This window comes from Mastomys coucha, unplaced genomic scaffold, assembly GCF_008632895.1.
Source record: "Mastomys coucha isolate ucsf_1 unplaced genomic scaffold, UCSF_Mcou_1 pScaffold14, whole genome shotgun sequence".
Classification (NCBI taxonomy): Eukaryota; Metazoa; Chordata; class Mammalia; order Rodentia; family Muridae; genus Mastomys; species Mastomys coucha.
The window spans coordinates 137,990,177-138,007,023 of NW_022196896.1; the positions used below are offsets into that span (position 1 = coordinate 137,990,177).

Genomic DNA, 16,847 nt, shown 5'->3' on the forward strand with positions numbered 1-16,847 from the left:
AGAGAGAGAGAGAGAGAGATTCAAATACATGGTTTCTAGGATAAAATATTAAAGAAGATTGAAATCAAATACTGTAATGCTATGATTTAAAGTACAGTTATTGGATACCCCTCAAAAGAAGACACATAAGATATAACCCTTGCTATCAAAGGGCTTACAATCTACTGGGAACCTGCCCACAAATAGTGAATACAATGCAAAGTCTGTGCATTTCTACAGGAGTTATAGAGTGTAATTAACAAGGGGATAAACATTGACAGTTATTCTAAACTGCAAATTGTGCACACACAAGTGGTGATATATGACATTGGTAGTAGGTTCTAAATCACAAAATCACATCATCAATCATCTCTATTTTAAAAATTAATATAATTTAAAAATCAAGATAGCCTGGGTGCCTTAAGAATCCTGAAATGGTGAGCTCTCTTCCTCTTACCATGTTTTTCACAGAGGACCAACCAGGTTGGCAAACTGTATAAAATTGTATGCAGTTACTTTCCAAACATGGCCTGCATCCATCCCAAGAATCTACAGAAGATGCTTGACATAACTTTTCTTCTTCCTCCAAACGTTCTTGCACTTCGTTCATGAGTTTTAGGGCCTCCTGGTTAAAATGTACAAGTACAGGTCTCATTTCCATTTCCTGATTCTATGTATACCTTAGTTAAGTTGCTAAATTAGCTCAGTTGGTAAAGCGTTTGCTTGCCTTGCATTAATCCCAGCTCTCAGGTGGAGGAAGAGGGAGGATCAGAGATTCAAGGTTATCCTTGGTTACCTAGTGAATTCAAGGCCATCTTTCTCTACACAGACATGGTTTCAACAGAAATTAAGACCATCTAAATGGCTCCAGTCTTTTCATCTTCACCCTCCTTTCTACTGATAGATTTACCACAGCATTTTCTGTTTGACATAGAGTCTATTGAATGAGCCTTTATTGAAGACCATCAAAATCTTGTTGTACATTGGTTCACCAATATTTAGTGAATACTTGCTGTATGATGAACATTGCACTAAATGTGAGTAACCAAATAACAAAGACATCATCATCCTTATGGGGGAACCTCCGTGATTACCTTTTGACTTCTCTATCTGGATGGTTAGCCTGTGAGGGATACGAAAGGTGGGATCTAAGTTTTAGAAAACTGATATTTTGATTCTTTAATTTAAGCTTTCTTAAACCATTGTACATATTTAAACACTGCAAGAAGGCAAAATCTTGTATTCAGCCAATGAGTTACAGTGAGTGGGTTGTTCTTGTCTGTATTCCAAGTGCTCCCCCTTGTGATGATGGCTGTACTTGGCTAGGTCCTGTTACTGTTGGTAAGGAGCCAGCTGCAATGACACCTGTCCGAATTCTACCCCACAGCTCTATAGCAAAAGGGTCTTTTTTTTTTTCCTTGTATCTCTGATTAGATCCCTGGCCTCACTGCTCTCAGAGCTAAGGTACCTTTCATGTGAAAAACACATGGGAGAAAAGTTTTTGTTCTTAAAACCAATTTATTATAGGCTTTTGTTTGCTTATTTTCTGAAACAGAGTCTCACTATATAGTCCAAGCAGGCCCTGATCTTCCTGTATCACCCTCCCAAGTGTTGGCATTATAGATATTATCATAGATTACATGCATGTGCATGGATATGTGTATGTGTGTATGGTATATGTATATTTGTGTGTTTGTATGTGTGCATGTGCATGTGTAGAGGCTAGAGATTGAAGTTAGGTGTCTTTCTCTCTTGCTCTTTTGATACAGGGTTTCTTCACTAAACTCTGGGCCTGGATCTCACCAATTGGTGAGTTTGACTAGCCAGCAAGACCTATGAATCAGCCTGTCTCTACCCTGCCCCTCTGCACCAGTGCCTGGGGTTAAGTGCTTGTTCTAGGTTTTTGTGTGGGGTGCTAAGGATCTGAACTCAGGTTCTCATGCTATACTGAATATATTAATCCCACAAATATCAGCCCAGCTCTAATAATCTTCTACATCTCCTATGCCTGAATTGGCTCTTTCAGAGTTCCTCATTGTAGGTTTCGGGTGGTTAGTCAGGTGGTGTTTGCTTATAACCTACAAAGGAATCCCAGCAGGACCCTAGAGCTCCATATGCACATCATGACCCAGACAGGATTTGTGGATAACGGTATTTTCATGCCATCTCAGGCTTTTCAGAATAGTGTGGGAACCTTGAATGGTTGTTTCAGGTTGGAGATTGTCTCAGTAATTAAGATGGTTTGGTGCTCTTGGAGTGGGCAAGATTTTGGTTTCTACTACCCACATCTAGTGGCAGTTCCAGGGCATCTAATGCCTCTGGTCTCCTGGACACACACACACACACACACACACACACACACACACACACGAGATTGGTCTGATGCTGCTTATGTTCAAACACTAAAAATTCAGTACCTGAAGATCTAGTTGCTCCAAGATAAGCAGATTCTCATGTAAATAAGGCTTTGTTGTGTAAGCCTTGCTCTCCAATTTAAAACTATTGGTTAAATAAAACTGATAGCCAATTACAGGGGGGAGTGGAGAGAGAGAAAGAGGGAGAGGGAGAGAGAGAAAGGGAGAGGGGAAAGGAGGGAGGGAGGGAGGGAGGGCAAAAGAGAGAGAGAGAGAGAGAGAGAGAGAGAGAGAGAGAGAGAGAGAGAGAGAGAGAGAGAGAGAGAATTGTGGAATTTGAGTTACTGGGCTGGCAGTTGCAGGTAGGGAACAAGAGGAGGAGGAGGAGGAGAAGGAAGAGAGGGAAAGAATGTGGAGAATGAAAAAAATGATGGAGAGAGTCTCCAGGAGTTATGATGGACCAGCAGCATGTGCTAGAGTGAAATGCTTCCTCAGGATTGCTGGAACAGAAATAACCCAGAAAAATTCAAACAGTGAGTATTTGGACTGTGATGTAGTTTAGTAGTAGAAGCTTCTGTTATAACCGCTGACAATGCAAAAAGTGAATGTAATTAAATGGGCTGGGTCAGTGTGCTATTTAATATACTCTGATTTGTTAGAGTATTCTCAGACAGTCTACCTGCCAACTATATACAGACTCTTAGAAAAAGTCTCTTCTTTCTATAGGTGCTGGCCAGGGCTCCTCTAGCTCTCTGTTTACTTGCCTTCTAATTATGACAATGATGACTGAGGTGGACTAATGAATTTTTATCTAGTTGTAACTAACCTAACTCAAAATTTTACATTTATGTATGTATGTATGTATGTATGCATGTGTGTGTAGGTATGTGTGTGTATGCACATATGTATGTATGTATGTATGTATGTATGTATTATGTATGTGTGTGCAGTACAGGTTGCCATAGCATGCATGTGTAAGTCAGAGGATAACTTGTCCATTCTCTCTTTCCACAAAGTGGTTCCAAGGATTGAATTCAGGTCATCAGGCTTTAATGGCAAGTGCTTTTTACTCACTGAGTCATCTTACTGACCTGAAACTAAACTAATTCTAAAAACAAACAAACAAAAAACAAAACAACAACAAAGGCTAAGGCTATTTAAAAGATTCTTGGATGCTGTGTGAGGGGGAGAAATGCAAAGAGGTAAAGCCCACACATGATTTAAGTGCAGGAATCAAGAAGTAAGATAGACTGAATCCTTCATTATAAGTTCATCATTGGCCATGTGACAGGGTAAGACTAGTGATCTAATCAGAACTGTCAAATCTGATGATATTTTTCAAAACAGCTAGAAGACTAATTAAAATGTAGTTCAAAACTGGGTATGATGATACATACACATAATTCCAGCACTTAGGAAGTGGAAGGTTCAAAAGTTCAAGGCCAGCCTCAGCTATAGACTGGGTTACATAACACCATGACTCAAAATAAGTAAATAAATAAATAAAATAATTTTTAAAACTTTTAAAAATAAAGAAAACAAATACTGAATTCTTCTTTTTTTTAATACTGAATTCTTAACCATCCTCATCCGTAAGTGTATTTAGGAATGGTATCTCATTTTTTTTATTTATTTAATTTCAGTAATAGCGACTAGAAACCACTGATCTCACCAAAACTTCTCCAAACATTTTTGATTAAATATCTTAACTCAGATGAGACTAAAAATGAAACATTTTGGAAAAGCAGCCTTTTTAACCAGGTATCAATTCTCAAATCCTGTGTTGAACGTCCTGTGGAAGATGACTAGATAAGAAATATAAAGCCTTCTCCATCTTCTCTAAACTAAACTGCTCTCCAGAAAATGTAATTTAGGGAAAGACGTCACTCATTAATTGCACATATTTATTGTTGCAATTCTTATAGCCCAAATGTGCTTAAGAACAGATAGTTTTCAGTGATGGTACCTGCTTTTCTTCTTTGCATTTCTTCAAGGTTTTCATCAGTTTGGCGTGTTCCTCCTCTCTCCTTTCCATCATGATTTTCATCTGCTTAATGCCAATCAAAGCCTTCTTCACTTCTTCTTCTACATCTGTCTCTCCTACCTTTGGAAGACCTAAAAGATATGTTTGGACCAGGCAGTAGTGGCTCATGCCGTTAATCCCAGCACTCAGGAGCCAGAGCCAGGCAAATTTCTGACTTCAAGGCTGGTCTGGTCTACAGAGTGAGTTCCAGGACAGCCAAGGCTATACAGAGAAACCTTGTCTCAAAAAAACAAAACAACAAACAAACAAGACATGTTTGGACTTTCTTTTAACCTGATCATATTACAAAACAGTAACTTTACCAGTTTGGAACCTCTAGAGGCTTTTAGAGTCTTTAGCTCTAAAGCCCTCCATGACAAATTTGCTGCTCTGATGCATGCCTTCTGCCTCTCCTGAATAAATCTGAGCTTATTTGGTCTCAGTCTTGTCATTTTCCGGAAGCCCTGTTTTTCTTTATCCATTTTTTTCTATCACTGGAGACTCAAATATGTTTTTATTAGAAAAAATCTGAATTTTCTTGACAGCTTATATGAAATACCCAGCAGAAGACTTCAAATACAGTGAACAATTTATCTTTTTCAGTTATATTTACCTCCCTAAAAGCCAACAGACTAAGAACACATGTCATATAACACAAGGTTAACTAGTAACCTTCAAGAAGTCTCTTTTGTACCATTAACTGACCCTTGGTAAGTACACTTCCATTCTGTTCTCTCTTTAGCCACTGTGTTAAGAGATAGTTTCCTGAGTTCAGCCATCTCAGGAACAAAATTCATCTTGCTGGCAGGGACAAAATTGAGTTCATGTTTCCAGGCCCTGGAACTCAACTCCTATCCTTGCTTCTTCAGAAGTTTCATGTTTGTCTGTTAACCATTAAAGGATTCAAAGGGTGAAGTTGCCATTATCCTGTTATCTAACTAAGGTATACAAGTCATAAGTGTGCTGCCTGTCTTAATTGACTGCATGCAGCTTGCTCACTTCTTTGTTCTCTTATCACTCTAGATTCCAGGTCAGAGTCCAGGAGGGGACCTGACTACAAAAGCTGACTAAGGACCCTGAAACCAGGTGGCCCAGATAAAGGCCCAGTCATCAATGTTAAATTCCTGGTGTAACCCTTTGTGTCAAAATATGACTGGTTAATGCAACAGCTCACCCTACTCTCCCTCACTTTGTGTTCCCATCCTATAAAAATGTTGTACAATCTCCCTTGGGGACACCATTCTGATCCCTAACTGGCCACCTCCTGTGCATGCAGAAAATAAAGCTTTCATTTCAAGTTTCTTTCTCTGAAGTGAATTTTCTTGGCTTCCACACTGACCCCAACAAATGTGGCATTCTGTTGATATTATTCTTGCCTCTGAATTTAATTACAGACTCTAACTCAACTCCATTTTAGCTTATTTGCTAAATGTTAAATGCACCAAACAAAGGTCATAAGTCAATGGGCACAGAACAACCAGACTCACTGTTATGACAACCTACCCCTTGACTAGTTACACAGACTACTTTAATAGTTTAAGTTTTTTAAATGCTAGGAAAGTATTTTACTGTTCATTAAAGATGTATCAAGATGATACCAAACATCTGGATAATACAAAAGAAAATACAGACAAAAAGTTGGCAAGTTTCGCCTGCATAATACAAAACATATGGATATGTGAATGCTACTTTATCCAGATGTTTGACGTCATGAGTACTTGGTTTAAGTCCTGAAGAACTTTTTGCTGTGACATGTAGTGAATATGCTTATCTTTTAATTGCAAGGCCCTATAAACGTCAGCAGGACAGGCAAACATGCAAACAGGGCAGATAAGCCAAACATACTCTTCAGGCTTCCATCCGTAGTAGCTGTCTCCTTCCAAGTAGGTGCACTGTCACAATATTTCAACCATATCAGATATACAGAAAGCACCAAGAGTGGTGGCTTCATGGTCCAGTGTTCCTAAGAAGGGAAAACCAACCTGCTTTAATGCTTTCCTTGAGGCTACCCTCTTGAGTAGAAAACACGTGGTGGTCCAAAGCACTTTTCCGTCAATTTCTCTTAATTACTTTAGACATTTCATATTAAAAGGTCTGGCACATAAGGATACATAAACTATCAGTTCAAAGCCAAACAAACTCATTTAGTCCTATTTAGTTTACCTTCTTCCTGACAGCTAAGTATGTGCATGAAGCTGGGCATGGTACCAACAGTGGTTCCAGGCAGCCTGGGCAACATAGCAAGACCCTGCCTCAATAACCACAACTATGATAATTTCATATGTGTATGCACTAGAAAGCAAAGCCAATGAATAATAGCAATCATAGAACTATAGAGTCTAAATTTCACTGGCTTTTCTTATCAACAGTAAGGGTGTCTAAAGGCAGAATTGAAGTATGTCAGGGAGACTTTTTATGTCCAAAATTCTCAGTCCTCCTGTCTCTATCTCCCATCTTAGATTTTAGATGTGTTAGAGTAGTCTCATACTTCTTACTATCACAATATATAATGTGCAGTTAAATTTTTTCTGAGATAATGACCTCTCTTTTAATCATAGTTTACATTAGTTATAAATATCCCAAACACAAATACTTTAAACTTTATCAAGACAAGATAAATAGAAACAACTGCATATTTTAATAAAATTAAATCTAAAAGATTTAAGATATTTATCTACTTAATGCATACTGTTATATTAAAACTTCACTAGTTAATATTTTAAATACATTTTAATACACTAATGTAACAGCAGCTATATTAGCAATAACATAGTGATCACATTTTATATGACATTTGAACTGTTCTCTTCTGTTCATGCCCCATTTAACAAACAAGACTTGAAATATAGTATGTGTTTACCATTGATATTGCAGCTTTCCCCAGAGAAATTGCCACTAACTTCTTGAAGGACCTTCACTTTTCTACGATGTGACTTTCATCCATGTCAGAGATTTAGTCTTATTCCGTTCATTTGATGACACAGTTCTTAATCCTATTAAACAGATATTTTGAGATTAAGACGTTTTAGTAGCATTTAAAATGAAACACTAGAGGGCAGGTTGGGCATATAACAATGACCTTATCTACTTTATACAAATGTGGGTGGGCTTGTGGGTGGGTTTTTTTCATTAATTTATTTATTCACTTTATATCCCAATGTCAGCTCCCCCCAGTCACTCTCTTACTAAGATCCTCACCCCATTCCCCCTCCCCTTCTCATGGGAGGGGTATTGTTTTGAGACAGTTTCACTAGGTAGGCTATTCTGGAACTCCCTATAAAGACCAGGCTGGTCTCAAACTCAGCCAGCCTCTACCTCTGGAGTGCTGAGATTAAATGTATGTGCTAATCATGACAAACAACAAATGTGGTTTTATTGTTTGTGATCTTTTTTGAACCAGAATCTTTTTGAACTCATATGTAGGCAAAAATGACCTAGAACTCTGATCCTCTTACATTCCCCAGTCTCAATTTCCCATGTGCAGAGATTACAGGCCTGAGCCACTGTGTGGCCTGGTTGTTTAGCTTTTTTGTTATTTTGACTTTAAGAAGTGGCATAAATTATCCATACTAAAGGAAAAATAATATTTTTAAATGCTATAGTTAAAGTGATAGTTACTTTCAACTGTGTAATAAAAATCTAACATGTAAATCTAAATTCATTTATATGCAGTAGGCATATAAATAATACTATAGATGTTTTGTTGTTTGAATATATATGTATGATATGTGTATTTGTGTGTGCATGTGGAGGTTAGAAGGGAAGCCAATGTCTTTCTCAATTACTTTCACTTTATTTTTGAGTCCAGGTCAATGAATCTGAAGGTTCCTCCTATCTTTCTGCCTTCTCCTAGCTGAGATTCTAGCTATACCTGGCTTTTTACATGAGTGCTGCATATTCTAACTGAAAGCAAGCACTTTACCAACTAAGCTATATTCCAATAACTGTGTGTTTTTTGAGACAGGATCTCACACTGTAGCCAAGGCTGACCTTGAACTCACAGCTTCAGCCTCCTTATTTCTGGCATTATAGGAACACACTACCACAACAAGCTTAAATGCAATAATTGCATATTTCAGATTCATTACATTTGATACTTGATTAAGAACTGTTTTATTTTATGTTATTTATTTATTTTGATTTTTTGAGACAGGGTTTCTCTGTATAGCCCTGGCTGTCCTGGAACTCACTCTGTAGACCAGGCTGGCCTTGAACTCAGAAATCCGCCTGCCTCTGCCTCCCAAGTGCTGGGATTAAAGGCGTGCACCACCACCACCCGGCGATTAAGAACTGTTAGAGCTCTTACTAATTCACCTGAAAACAACACACGGAGCTGATGATAGCCAGTTCTAGAATTTACAGCAATGACTTCCCTGGCTATTGACATTGTAGGGTCATCATGAGTTCCTTTGTAAACTAGAGAATCCAGCCCATCCATACTTACCATGTGTTTAGTACTTTTCTACAAGGGCAGAACCTGAACTGCTCCTGTTGACCTTTGAGTGCTTTTAGAAGTTGATTCTCATAGTGCTGAGATGTAGATCAGTTAGAGGAGGCTTGCTAGCATACACAAAGCCATGGATTTGATTCCCAGAACCAAGTAAACTTGGGCATAAGGTGCCAGAGACCTGTAGTCCCAGCACTAGGAAGTAGAAGCATGAAGATAAGAAGTTTAGGGCCACCAGCGATGATGGCTCACTCCTTTAATCCCAGCACTTGGGAGGCAGAGGCAGGCGGATTTCTGAGTTCGAGGCCAGCCTGGTCTACAGAGTGTCTCGAAAAAAAAAAAAAAAAGAAGTAGTAGTTTAGAGCCACCCTCAGCTACATCATGAGTTCAAGGCCAGCCTAGGATACTTTGAGACTGTCTCAAAAAACAAAATGGGGGAAAAAGAATAGAAGTTGGTCTTGTTTCTGGACAAACTGTAAACCAGAGTTTTTCATTACTCTGACTGGACATAGGGAACAGTTACAAAACCAGCACTGAGAATCCAGCTGTACTGGCTGGTTTTGTGTGCCAACTTGACACAGGCTAGAATTATCACAGAGAAGGTAGCTTCAGTTGGGGAAGTGTCTCCATGAGGTCCAGCTGTGGGGCATTTTCTCAATTAGTGACCAAGGGGGTATGGCCCCTTGTGGGTGGTGCCATCCCTGGGCTGGAAGTCTTGGGTTTTATAAGAGAGCATGCTGAGCAAGCCAGGGGAGGCAAGCCAGTAAGTAACATCCCTCCATGGCCTCTGCATCAGCTCTTGCTTCCTGACCTGCTTGAGTTCCAGTCCTGACTTCCTTTTGTGATGAACAGCAATGTGGAAGTAAGCTAAATAAACCCTTTCTTCCCAAACTTGCTTCTTGGTCATGATGTTTGTGCAGGAATAGAAACCCTGACTAAGACACCAGCCCATGCCTTAATCATCAGGTGTCTTCTCTACCTGATGATTAAGTTACATTTTAATTGAAAAGCTCTTAGCTCTGATGGAAAATAGGTCAACTCAGAGCAAAGCTCCAACTATTCTGTTACAGACTAATGTCATTTATAAACAACTACAAACCATATGCATAAGCCAGAATGTCCTATCCTGACAGAAACTGGCTAGCTATTAAAGGATACAGAATATTGGGTACTTTTCTCAGGAAAAGAACACAGCTCATGAAGAACTAGTCATGAGAATCTGGCTGTCTTTACACTGACTCTATATACCCCGAATTCACTGTTATTCAAGGTCAGAGCCATTTTAAGTCATGGCTGACATCCACACATTACATTTCAACAATTTTTTTTTTTTAAATGAAACCATGGTGTAGCTGAGGGTGTCCCTGAACTTCTGATCCAAATTATGGCCAAATTAAAGAAAGCTTTATCCATGTACATATCAGAGGCAAATCCAAGGCTGTTTTCCCATAACTCGGAGTTAATGAGACCAGCTTTAGTCAATTTCCCATACCCTCTTTATTAGACATAACCACAAGGTGGGGGATGGGGTTACATGTAAGCATGGTTATAGAAGTGAGACTAGGCAGTTAAGGAAAGTGGTTCATGGAACAATAGATATAAAATATTTCCAAGAATGGTGGCTTCAGGAGGTTGGCTTACAATACATTCTATGGTTACTGGGGGTAGGGCATAGCCCACATTATAAAAAAATATATAAACTTGAGTATAGTAAATACTTAATATAGTAAATAGAAACAAAATAACTATCATATCAAAGTGGCTCCTGATTACAAAATGGAACAGGCTGGTTTCTCATGCTCATTCCCCCCCTTTAATCCACACTCCCCTTTTACATATTGTTTCTGAGAACAAAACTTCATTGCTGAATTTAATTTCTGTAAAAATAGCTGAGGTTTCTATGAAAGTTCTTTTTCTAATTACTTCATCTGTCTTCACAGCTACATTTTGTCCTTAGGATTAAGTATTTCATGTGAATCAAGTTACTATATGGCTTGAAATTTAATAGATTATAAAATATTATCAATAGCTTGTCAGTAATTAAGGAGGCCTTGAAGCCATGTCATCTTAATTTAAAAAGATAGCAAGAGGTGGCTAGAGAGATGGCTTAGTGGCTAAGAGCACTTCTTGCTTTTCCTCAGGCTCTGGGTTCAGTTTCCAGCACCCGCATGGCAGCTCTGTGGAACTTGAGTTCCAAAGAATGTGTTGCTTCTTCTGGCCTTCATGGAACTGTAACCATAGGATACACAAATAGGCATGCAAGTGACATACCCATACAAATGAAATAAATAGTAATATATATATATATTTCATATATATGTATATATATGAAAGCTAATAAGTTAATGTCTGTGATTTCAGCTGAGATTTGCAGATAGACTTCAACCTCTTAGCTAATTTCCTCAAGTTCAGGCATGGACATAATTGTGGTCATGATGGACTTGATAATATATCATCTCTGAGTAAGTCTAGCCCGCTATTTAGATATAGTTTGTCCCCATCACCTCCCAAAATTCATGTATTGGAAACTTAGTCTTTGTTGTGGTGGTGAGATGGAACTTCAAAAGATATAACCTCATGGGCAATTTAGTGAAAACTTGCCTCAAAATAGCAAGTAAAACAGACCCAGCTAGAAGTGGTGGTACACACCTTTAATCCCTTAATATGTAACACTTGGGAGGCAGAAGCTAGTGAATGTTTGTGGGTTTGAGCTTAGTCTGGTCTACATAGCAAGTTGACAGCCAGAGCTATATTAAGAAACCCTGTCTCAGACAAAACAGAGACCTGAAGTTGTAGCCCAGTGTTAAGAGTACTTGCTTAGTATTTGTTAGGCCCAAAGTTCAGCCCCAAGAACTATCCTCTTCCCCTACACTTCCCCCACACAAAGTTCCCTGACTTAAGAGCTCAAGTTCAAGGGCTTACTGCCAAGGTTGACAACCTAAGTTTTAACCCCGGGGGGGGGGGCAAGGTGGTCAAAGGAGAGAACCAATTCTTACAGGTAGTACTCTGACCAGTACACAGGGGCAATGGCATTTATGCTCTCTCTCCTAAAATAAATAATGTAATAATAATTTTTAAAAAGATATCAAGTTCAGTAAAAATCATGGCCATGTAGTAATTGTCTCATGATCTTGTACATTTGGACTTCAGAGTCCCTGTGACAGAGTGAGAATGTCAGAAGAAAATATGTCAGCTGTTACTCTTGGCTTGCAAGTTCTGTAATCATGACATAGTTGTAGTATGATGAGTGAGCTGAAGTAATCTGTAAGATGAAGGATTGCAGATACCTCGTCCTTTCATTAGATTTTCTGAGTGAGTCAAATCACATAATGCAAATTTTAAAATGTTTTATTGAACCCTAAAATATAGTATAGTTGGGAGGTGGGTCAAGAATTTCTTTACTCAGGGGCTGGTGAGATGGCTCAGCGGATAAGAGCACTGACTGCTCTTCCGAAGGTCCTGGGTTCAGATCCTAGCAACCACATGGTGACTCACAACCACCTGTAATGAGATCTGACACCCTCTTCTGGTGTGTCTGAAGACAGCTACAGTGTATTACACAGGAGCGAGTGGAGCCAGAGCGAGCAGAGGTTCTGAGTTCAATTCCCAGCAGCCACATGATGGTTCACGGCCATCTGTACAGTTACAGTGTACTCAAACACATAAAATAAATAAATAAATCTTTTAAAAATAAAGAATTTCTTTACTCAAAATAAATAAATAAATAAGCCGGTGGTGGTGGTGGTGGTGCACACCTTTAATCCCAGCACTTGAGAGGCAGAGGCAGGCAAATTTCTGACTTCAAGGCCAGCCTGGTCTACAGAGTGAGTTCCAGGACAGCCAGGGCCACATAGAGAAACCCTATCTTGAACCTCCCTCCCCCCCCCAAAAAAAGAATTTCTTTACAAACTTCAGGATAAACTAAAATTATTAGTTTTGGCTCTTACTACATGGTTGTAGCAAAATTTTTATGAATAGAATTCAAGTTCAACTATAGTATGAGGAAATTTTGCCCCTAGTAACTTCATCATGAAGCTGAGCCTAACCTGCTTAGGCTATTATAGTATAAATTTAATTATTCATCAACATATCGATATATCAAAAATTTATTTTAAATTTCCACTGCACTCAGCATAGCCTCTAACAAATACAGCAATATATAGGTTGTTCAGCAAACTTTTGTGGTGTTCCAACATTAGGATAGGGTGGATTCTGCTATTACACACTTATGCTTTATCTAGAAACTGGATAGCAGGTCATTTATATTTGGGGCTTACTTTAGGAGAGGCCAGGGAAAGGGTCTCTGATGGACTCCTAATATGAACCCCAAAAGCTGATCCATCCATATAATTTACAAGTCCCAGAACAAAATTAGAATGTGGTCTCAATGTCTAAAAAGTATTAAGAGTTTCAAGACGGTAGCACCAAAGCATTGAAGGAAGTATGCAGGTGCATGAAGCTGGCCCTGCATGAGAGGCAGTAAGTGCATTTTACTAAGAACCTAGGTCTGCTGTCTGCCTATTCTGTCCTTTTCTCCATAACACCCTCTCCATCTTGGTCCTCACTCTGCTTCTGTTGCCCTCCCCTTCCCCGAGCCCCGGCTTCTAGTGTCTTGAGTGTGATTTGCTGTAAATACCCCAACACAGTTTTTACCTTTTCATAGTGGAAATTTTCAGTCACACACAGGAACAAATGTACAGTTGTATCCTCTTCCAAGGCCTAGGAACCACATCCCTTTCAGACAAAAGATTGAAAAGAAAGGTGGGAAGAAATTTAGAAAGAAGTCCAGGACACAAATTGGGCCATTGTTCAGAGGTCAGTGAAAGAAGGGTGGAATTAGGTGAAAAGACAGACAGATGCAGATGTAGTAGCAGATCAGGATGAGAAGGTGCACTTGATCATGGAGGATGAACCTGTTTGTGTGTTCTCTTCCTCAGACATTCACAGAAGTGCAACACCAGCATCCACACCTTCTGCTCCACTTCACTTCTGGGATGCAGTTAGTTTAAGCACTTCAAAGAGGGTCTGCTCTGCTTTCTGTGTATTCCCCTTTTGTTCTGTTTCACTGCTTGTTTTGGGTTTTTTTTTTCTCATAGCATGGGAGGACAATTGTCTGACTGGGGAGTGTGTAGCCATAATCATCAGACTATGAACACCAGACAAGCACAGTGCCCAAACCCTTGCTCTGCAGAGATCTCTTTGAAGATCTCAGCCTAGACAGGGAGAGGCACTGCCAAGAAATGGAAGTGCAAGGCAGCGTGTGTTGAATCCTGACTTTCAGAATCATAAGGCACTCAAGAGTAGAAAGTAGAGCAGGACACCATATTAGAAAATAGGGTTAGAGCAGCAAGTTAAGATCAGGGTCAGGGTAAGGGGTTAGAGGTTAGGAGTGAAGGTCAGGGTCAGAGTATGAGGGGTTAGTGTCAGGTCAGGGTCAGTGTTAGTGTTTTGTATTGAATGCATGCATTTTATCTTCTTCATTGAGAAGATGCCTCTGCATGTTTGACATTCCTGGTGTCTCTAGTGACCTGTGGCTGTAAGGACATTTTGCCTCAAATACCCTGTGGAGCTCTCCTGTAAGTGAGAGAATTAGCCTCAGTCAAAGATGAGGTCCCTATTTGGCTTTCCAGTGCAATGTGGTCAGTCCTGAAACCATATACACACAACTGTCAGAAATGGACTCAGCAAGTTTTATTCATATATTTGAGCATACTTATTCACACATACTTAACAAGGAAGAAATTGGCTGGAAAGAATTTGAGAAGGGATGGGGAGAGGATAGGAATGGAGAAAATGATGCAATATATTTTAATGATAGATAGATAAATAGATAGATAGATAGATAGATAGATAGATAGATAGATAGATAGATAGATTTATTTTTAATTTAAAAAGCAGGTAGAAAGATAACTTAGCAGTTTAAAGCAATGAGTGTTGTTATAGAGGACATAAGTTCCATCCCCAGGAACTGCATGGTACCTAACCATTTGCTATAACTCCAGTCCCAGGCATCTCCTGCCTTCTTCTAGCCTCTGGTAGTACTGCACACAGACACATGCAGGCAAACACACACTATATAAACTAAAAATAAAGCTTAAAAATATAGAATTGTACACAGTGATGTGAGAGCCTTGAGACAAACAGAAGCTAGGACTAGTTAAAATGAACTCCTGGTCCTGCATGGAGGCAGCTGTGGACCTGCTCACAAGGCTGAAACAGACTTATTGTGAGGTTATAATAGCTCAGCATAGCTATTCCTCTAAGAATAGTGTGCCCAGTGCTGACAGGTGATTTTTTCTTGGTGTTTTCTGAATTTGTGTTCTCTGTCCTTTGTATATGTGAGAATTGTGGCATTGATACATTTATCTGTTAGATCATGCATCATGATTAACAGGTAGCATTGGCTCTTGAGAAATCTACCTTACCAGGGTCATTTACTTGTTTTTTCAGCTAAGACCTTGCAGTATAAGGTGGACATTCCATAGGCATTTCTGTCCATCATTTTTATAATTTACATATGTTTCTCCATGACTTGAAGCTAAGATTACCTGTAAATATCTCTGCTTTTACATTGTGACCGAATTTAGAAGAGGCTTTATTTTAACTAAACATGCTTAGGAGTAGGCAAATCTATATGGGAATGTATCCAGACTTCCTAAATAGAATGAATCCCAATGCTTCCTTCGTTGACGAAAACCATCTTTTTGGAAATGACTTCTATATTCTCCTTGCCTGTCACAAGAAAAATAAATCTTTCTCAGTTCTTCTGTCTTGGCAGTTATGATGACTATTCTTGATAGTTGTACTGGCTAGTTTTGTGTGTCAACTTGACACAGGCTGGAGTTATCACAGAAGGGAGCTTCAGTTGGGGAAGTGCCTCCATGAGATCCAGCTGTGGGGCATTTTCTCAATTGCCCCTTGTGGGTGGTGCCATCCCTGGGCTGGAGGTCTTGGGCTCTATAAGAGAGCAGGCTGAGTATCATATAAGTAACCCACAGTTTGGGATTTCCTTTTCATTAAAAAAGTCAAAAGTCACTGGAGCCTAATGAGTCCTCTAATCAACTAGAAATCCTTAAGTGATTTAAAAAATATGTTATACTCTGTTAAGACAGAGAAAGGATAGATTTTTTTAAATGTAGCAATTATGAATCCAGAAAAAAATAAATTAATGTGTCTTTACAAACACATTGTGTCAATCATAGTCTAATTTATGCAGTGGTCAAAGAGCATTAACTGGCATATATAACTAAAACTGTTAACAAAATTCGAGGGTATGAGGGTAAAGATAACAATGGGAGAAATATTGATCCTGATTCAATGTACAATGATACTTTCAGCAATGTCATAATTTTCATATTTCTATACCGTCATAGTTCAAATTAAAATAATCCAAAATTACTCTTATTCTTTTACCTCTTGTCTCTCTTGCTTTCTTGCCTCTCTCTTGTCTCTTGCCCTCTTGCTCCCTCTCCCTTCACCTTCTTTCCACATGGCCATGGCCAGCATCTACCTCTCTACTCTTTTCCCTCTCTCTACCTTCCTACAATAAACACCTTAAAAAAATCCATAATTTGTTATAGAAATGTGGCTATACTCTCATTAAAAAGGGTACATTAAGAAGATTTCCCATGCAAAATAAGAAGTCTGAGGCTCACATGGTACAGTTTCTTATTCTAAATACTTGTTTCTTTGTTTTGTTATCTACAAACAGCATTAAAATAGGTGACAAAGTTGTTGTTGACAGAGTTGCAGGTAGGAAACAATAAAGCTTTCCTAGAGAAGATTTTGTTTGTGGACAGTCAGGTTGCAGTGGTGGGTCATGCTTGAATATGGCTCCTCACATGCTTTTTCAGATAAGATTTCCTGGAATAGCTTTTGTTGCACTTTGATTTTAGTCATAAAATGGAGAAAAGTGAAAACAGTTCCTGTGCCTTTTCAAGAGTGAGAATAAGGAAGAGCAATACAGAGTTGGAAGAGGGAGCCCAGTAGGACTGACTATTGTATCACTATAGTTGATTACATTGCAGTCTTTTTTTTTTTTAAT

The 16,847-nt window shown here is 39.0% G+C and overlaps 1 protein-coding gene and 1 long non-coding RNA gene across 5 annotated transcripts in view; one reads left to right on the plus strand and one right to left on the minus strand.

The window, feature by feature from the left end:
- LOC116089363 overlaps nt 1-5,657 on the plus strand; it is a 16,816-nt gene extending 11,159 nt beyond the window's left edge. The window contains exon 2 of the long non-coding RNA XR_004118308.1: nt 5,380-5,657. This is a non-coding gene — a long non-coding RNA (uncharacterized LOC116089363). The remainder of the gene's footprint in view (nt 1-5,379) is intronic.
- Clul1 (clusterin like 1) overlaps nt 1-16,847 on the minus strand; it is a 41,317-nt gene that overhangs the window by 22,516 nt on the left and 1,954 nt on the right. For 2 of the 4 annotated variants that reach the window (XM_031368958.1, XM_031368954.1), the window contains exons 2-6: nt 13,457-13,537; nt 7,217-7,349; nt 6,202-6,319; nt 4,300-4,448; nt 437-604 (exon numbers count right to left, since the gene is read on the minus strand). In XM_031368958.1, coding sequence (XP_031224818.1) covers nt 437-604; nt 4,300-4,448; nt 6,202-6,319; nt 7,217-7,219 — 438 coding nt within the window. In that variant the 5' untranslated portion in view covers nt 7,220-7,349; nt 13,457-13,537. Of the gene's footprint in view, nt 1-436; nt 605-4,299; nt 4,449-6,201; nt 6,413-7,216; nt 7,350-13,456; nt 13,538-16,847 lie in introns of those variants that run through there. The other 2 variants (XM_031368955.1, XM_031368956.1) reach the window with 2 other exon arrangements.